At 38.5% G+C, this 6,000-nt stretch overlaps 1 protein-coding gene across 1 annotated transcript in view; it reads right to left on the reverse strand.

The window, feature by feature from the left end:
• LOC311105781 (olfactory receptor 6E1-like) overlaps positions 1-5,527 on the reverse strand; it is a gene marked incomplete at both ends in the record, with an annotated part of 29,293 nt that extends 23,766 nt beyond the window's left edge. The window contains one exon of the mRNA XM_084147983.1: positions 4,777-5,527. Within this exon, the coding sequence (XP_084004109.1) occupies positions 4,777-5,527 (751 nt within the window). The remainder of the gene's footprint in view (positions 1-4,776) is intronic.
• Between the last annotated feature and the right edge of the window lie 473 nt (positions 5,528-6,000).

A 6,000-nucleotide genomic window follows, 5' to 3' on the forward strand; every position in this document is an offset into this window, starting at 1 on the left:
ACAGTTCTTATGTGTTTCTTCCATTTGCTAATAATCGCACCAACTGTTGTCACCTTCTCACCAAGCTGCTTGGCGATGGTCTTGTAGCCCATTCCAGCCTTGTGTAGGTCTATAATCTTGTCCCTGACATCCTGGGAGAGCTCTTTGGTCTTGGCCATGGTGGAGAGTTTGGAATCTGAATGATTGATTGCTTCTGTGGACAGGTGTCTTTTATACAGGTAACAAGCTGAGATTAGGAGCACTCCCTTTAAGAGTGTGCTCCTAATCTCAGCTCGTTACCTGTATAAAAGACACCTGGGAGCCAGAAATCTTTCTGATCGAGAGGGGGTCAAATACATATTTCCCTCATTAAAATGCAAATAAATTTATAACATTTTTGACATGCGTTTATCTGGATGTTTTTGTTGTTATTCTGTCTCTCAGTGTTCAAATAAACCTACCATTAAAATTATAGACTGATAATTTCTTTGTCAGTGGGCAAACGTACAAAATCAGTAGGGGATCAAATACTTTATTCCCTCACTGTATATTTTGATTTGTTTAACACTTTTTGGTTACTACCTGATTCCATATGTGTTATTTCATAGTTTTATTTCATAGTTTTTTATTCTACAATGTAGAAAATAATAAAAATAAAGAAAAACCCTTGAATGAGTAGGTGTGTCCAATCTTTTGACTGGTATTGTACATTAACAGCTTTAGGTTGGTTGTTTTTAAACTCACCTTCCAGATTTCCACCAAGGACGTTGCCTCTCCGATTATCACTCTCCCTCGCTTGGGCAAGGGACATTTAACGTACCCTCGGATATGACGATGTAAAACGTAATTCAAGGGCTGAGGGTTTAGGGCAGAGGGCTGTCTACTTTGAGTTTGAAACGCAGCCCCTCTCTCCCCTCAACCGTCAAATTAAGTGGACACTTCTAATGACGTATCATGACGTCTGACGAGTTGACACTTGCAGGGCAAGGGGTGAGGGGAAAAATTAATGAATTTTAAATGGACCGCTCTTGCCCGGAAATGTGTCACTCATTCCTCCCACGGTAGTGTTTTCAGTCATCATGGAACCACCAGTAGCTGTTGTGTGTGCATTATATGCGCTACAGTCAATTATGATTGCATTTCGTATCTTGGCTAGAAGACAATGCATCCGCAGACATCGAATGTTAGCCATCCGACTATATCATGTTAAATCGAAAATTACAATGCGTAACATTTTAGTCATTTAGCAGACACTCTTATCCAGAGCGACTTACAGTTAATGAGTGCATACATTATTATTTTTCATATTTTTTATACTGGCCCCCCGTGGGAATCGAACCCACAACCCTGGCGTTGCAAACGCCATGCTCTACCAACTGAGCTACATCCCTGCCAGACATTCCCTCCCCTACCCTGGATGACGCTGGGCCAATTGTGCACCGCCCCATGGGTATCCTGGTCGCGGCCGGCTATGAAAGAGCCTGGATTCGAACAAGAATCTCTAGTGGCACAGCTAGCACTGCGATGCAGTGCCTTAGACCACTGCGCCACTCAGGAGGTTATAAGTGTGATGTAACGGTAAATTGTATGCGCAAGCTAACGTTTCCAAAAGCTAACCAAACAAAAACATAATTACTTTCATGATTTGTTTTGAGCCATCATGTACATTAGTAGCACAATTTCTAACTTATTTACATTCATTTTTACTTACACTTGTATGATGACTTCTCCATATTAATGTTGGTTTTAGGTTTTGGCTTACTTTCTTAGCGGATGTACAATCATAGCGAATTGAATGATGGGGCGTTTCAGGCCCCGGAGTGAACATAATTGTACACTCGCAAACTTGATATAAAATTAGGGCTGAGGGGCTTACCTTGCCAACTTCCCTTGCTTGGCTAATAATTTGGACCGACGACAAAGATGGCCACAGGGATTCTCCCAAGGACATAAGGCGAGGGTAAGTGGAGGAGGGTGTGTATTTTATGTGTTTGAAAATCAGCCCCAGACTGCGTTTCAAACTCAAAGTAGATAGCCCTCGGCCCTATCCCTCAGCCCTTGAATGACGTTTTACATCGTCACATTCGAGTGTACCTTAAACGCCCCTTGCCCAAGCTAGGGAGAGTGATGATCGGAGAGGCAACGGTGGAAATCTGGAAGTTGAGCTTAAAACAACCAACCTAAAGATATGTACCTAGTAAGCTAACGTATCTAGCTAGCACTCCTTTCAGATAGGTAGCTACAGTTACCCATAGCTGGCTAGCAAGTTTTATAGTTTGTTCATTTATTCCAATACATTTCAGAATTCTCAAAAATATGTTGCAGTTTTGAAGCATTTTATTTTTGCAATTCTACACATTTTGCCATGTCTTATGTGTATTCATGTGATATTTGAGTGACAAAAAAATAACAACAATATCTATGGGCTAAAAAACTTAAATACAAAAAGATTAGCTGACGGGCTAGTTGATCTGGACATTTCTGACATGTTATAAATAGCTCTCTAAGGTACGCAATGACTAACATGACAAGAGGAACTGATGATGCACTACCCAATTTCAAAATTGCACCTTGTGTATTCTACAATTACAACTTTCAAGAGTAAATGGGGAGGGCAATGAATTCCGCCAATGAATTCTACTCATGAGCAAACATTCCATAACTGCAGGTGGCAGTAAATCACCAACCTTGGTTTTATACCTGTTCAAACAACACTCTCCAGGTGGCAGTATGCACCCTTCCAGTTTGTTTGCCAGCTCATAGAAGTAGTAGAAAAAAATGGACTACTTCAAAATGGAGATGGCCTCAATGGCGCGTCCAGTGCTCTCAAAAATGTCATAATGGGGTAGATACACTGATGCAATGTTTATCTAAGTCTACGTTTGTAACACAAACTGAGGTGTCTTTAGGTGAAGTGTAGTTGAGTGGGGAATTGGGCTGATCTTCGCCATTGTACATGAAGCTCCAAAATGCATTGGAATGATTTGAATTTACATATACAATAAATAATGCAATGTTTTATTTATTGTTGCATGACTAAATAAATAAACAGCTGTTTGATCAACCAAATGGATTCATCCCTTTTATTTTACAGGAAATTATTTGTGTATTTTACTAGGACAAGACACAAAATCCAACAGTTTTCTAATTGACATTTCCTCAGTATTTCTAAAAGATCTGCTAGATCCTTCACTACTAGAGGAATAGTTTATTGCCCATTTGTGGAAACAGAATTTAATGGATCCTTACATCCTTTTGCTCTTTCCCCAACCCCCCTGAAACAGAAATACATGTCCATTGACATGCTTGAAGAACATAGGGTCAGTGACACAGCAGCATCCCTGATTTGACTTTACTACAGTGCTTTACAGTAGTATGACAGTAAAATACATTTAACGGAAATGCATAAGAATTTGCAGAAATAAAATGCAATACAAACGATCAGGTTGATGATTAAAACAAATGTACAGTATTAGCATTCAGTTCTGCCAGCATAGGGTGCAACAGTGGTGGGAACTGAACATAACCAGGGAAGTAGGGGAGCTGAGGGTGATGCAGCACCCCCTGAAAAGTCAGAATTAATCAAAATATCAATATTTTTGGAAGACTTTTTTTCTCACAAAAGTAGTGCACTGGGCCTTTACTAGTCCTGCATTAGTGGACCGATATAGCCTTCTGTAGTGCGGGCATAGTGTTTTTTTCCCCGCGGCTCTGGATTAGAATGAACTGCACTGATATGAATACATTAACCTCTCTGGTTGCTGTGCTGTGCCTGTTGTAAATAACAGAAAAAATGGTGGCTGCAGAGAAGTTGATGAAAGTGATCAAGTGGGGAGCACACGTATTAAAAGCCTTCTTTTGTGACTCCTTATAGGCTTTTAAGCAAACAAGTAATATGTTGACATATGAGAGCACAACTAACACAAAAGGTAAAACCACTAGACTTGCTATAATACATATACCATACAGGTTGCTCAGTGCACTTTCAACACAGGAGAGTTTAACAACTGCTAAGTGAGAGAAAATGGTTATGGGAATAAAATACAAATGGCTTACAAATGGAGACAAACCTGTCATAAGCCATCACTGCTAGAATAACGTAAGCACACGTTACATATACATTGCAGAAAAAACCTGCAATATACAACCTTCGTGAGAGATTCCCTTTATTTCTGACTCATGGCAAAATGTGTAGAACTGCAGGAAATTAAATTGAAAACGGCAACAACATAAACAAATATTCAAGACGACAGACATTTTAGGAAGATGGGCAGGGACACAGCTGTCCTAACGTTAGGTGGGCCAATAGACCAGAGGTGGCAGAATGGGTTGGGGTGTAGTACGGTCGTCCCAAAGATCCCACTTAGCATCTGTTTGAGCATAGCCTGAATGTAGGGAGAGCAGTTCCCTTTGATGCTCCGTAGTTATGCAGTTAATTAGCTAACATGACACAAAACATTATCAGTTACAATACATAATAAACTTGCTGCAATTTATTAAATAATCTTTGGGCTACAGAGAAATTATGCCAAAATGACACTTATTTGTACAGTCAATTATAGCAACTATTAGTAACAAAACACATCATTCAATATTACAAAAATAAACAATCAGGTAATTTTTTAGGGTTAAGGCCTAGTACCTTTATACAAGCCTGTCTGATTTTAACCATCCTTACTCCATACATAAAAGGATTGAAAAGTGGTGGACATATGAGAAAATAAACTAATAAAATAGTTTGAAGTATAGGTGGAAGATGTGCAGAATCATATCTGCCTTGTATAATCACAAATAAACAGCCAAAGAAGAAGTTCAGTAAAGAGGCTATATGTGGCGTACAAGTATTAAATGCTTTCTGTTTCGTCTCTTTTGAAGACTTTAAACATATTTGTAGAATTCTTACATATGAGTATATGGTAGGAAATGTAGTACAAGAAAATTGAAGCACAGTGACAAGAAGACCCAATATGTTATTCAGTGTAGTATTTGAACATGCAAGCCTGACTACGGAGTAGTTGTCACAATACACTCTGTCTAGAACGTTACCACAAAATTGCAGTCGCAAACTGAGGGAGATAATGATGGCGTTGGTGAAAAAAGAATACACCCAGGGCAGTAGAATTAAGCCACAAATTATTTTAGGTGTCATAATATTGTTATACTCTAGAGGATAACAAATAGAAATGTACCTGTCATAGGACATAACTGCTATATTAGTAAATTCTGTTAAACCGTATGTGTACAATACATAAATCTGGAGACAACAATAAAGAAGGGAAATATCACGTGTGTCAGAGAGCAAGTAAAACATGAGAGCAGGAAACAAACCAGTGCTCCCATACAACTGATTAACAAACAAAGCACATAGAAACAGATACATGGGTTCATGAAGGCTTCTTTCAATGCAGATAACTCCATTAAGGAAAGCATTGGCAAGAATTATGACAAAATATAATACAGTTACTACAGCAAAGTAGAAATACTTCAATTGTCCGATATCACCGTATGCAGCAAGCCTAAAGATCTTGAAGTGAGTAGAGTTCTCCATGGTCCTGGGAGTTAGTAAAGATGTGCTGTCAATGTTTGAAGAAGAGGAGAAAATCCACCTTCTGTAGCTTACATATAAGTTAAAACAATGAAATCACAAAGAACAGAAAACCTAAATGGATAATTCCTTGACTTGTTGATTCATTGATAGTTTTGCCCACATCAACAGTATACTCACCAATATAGACAGCTTTACATTGTCCTGATAACAAAATTCATAGCCTAAATCAAACAATATTACAATTTGTATCCTGCACGCATTAAAATTATTACATTAAAATTCAAAATAATACATTGATTACATGTATTCTAAATCCAAAATGAAGACAGATCATTTGCAATCCACGATGACCTCCTAAACTCAGCTCCTCACTTGATTCTTATACTTGTGAGATTTACAAAAAAAAATCGCCTGCCATGGTGTGACATGAAAATGGTCACCAACACCTAGGGAAAATTAGATATTTTCAGCGT

The sequence above is a fragment of the Coregonus lavaretus genome, assembly GCF_964263955.1.
Source record: "Coregonus lavaretus genome assembly, chromosome: 30".
Lineage (NCBI taxonomy): Eukaryota > Metazoa > Chordata > Actinopteri > Salmoniformes > Salmonidae > Coregonus > Coregonus lavaretus.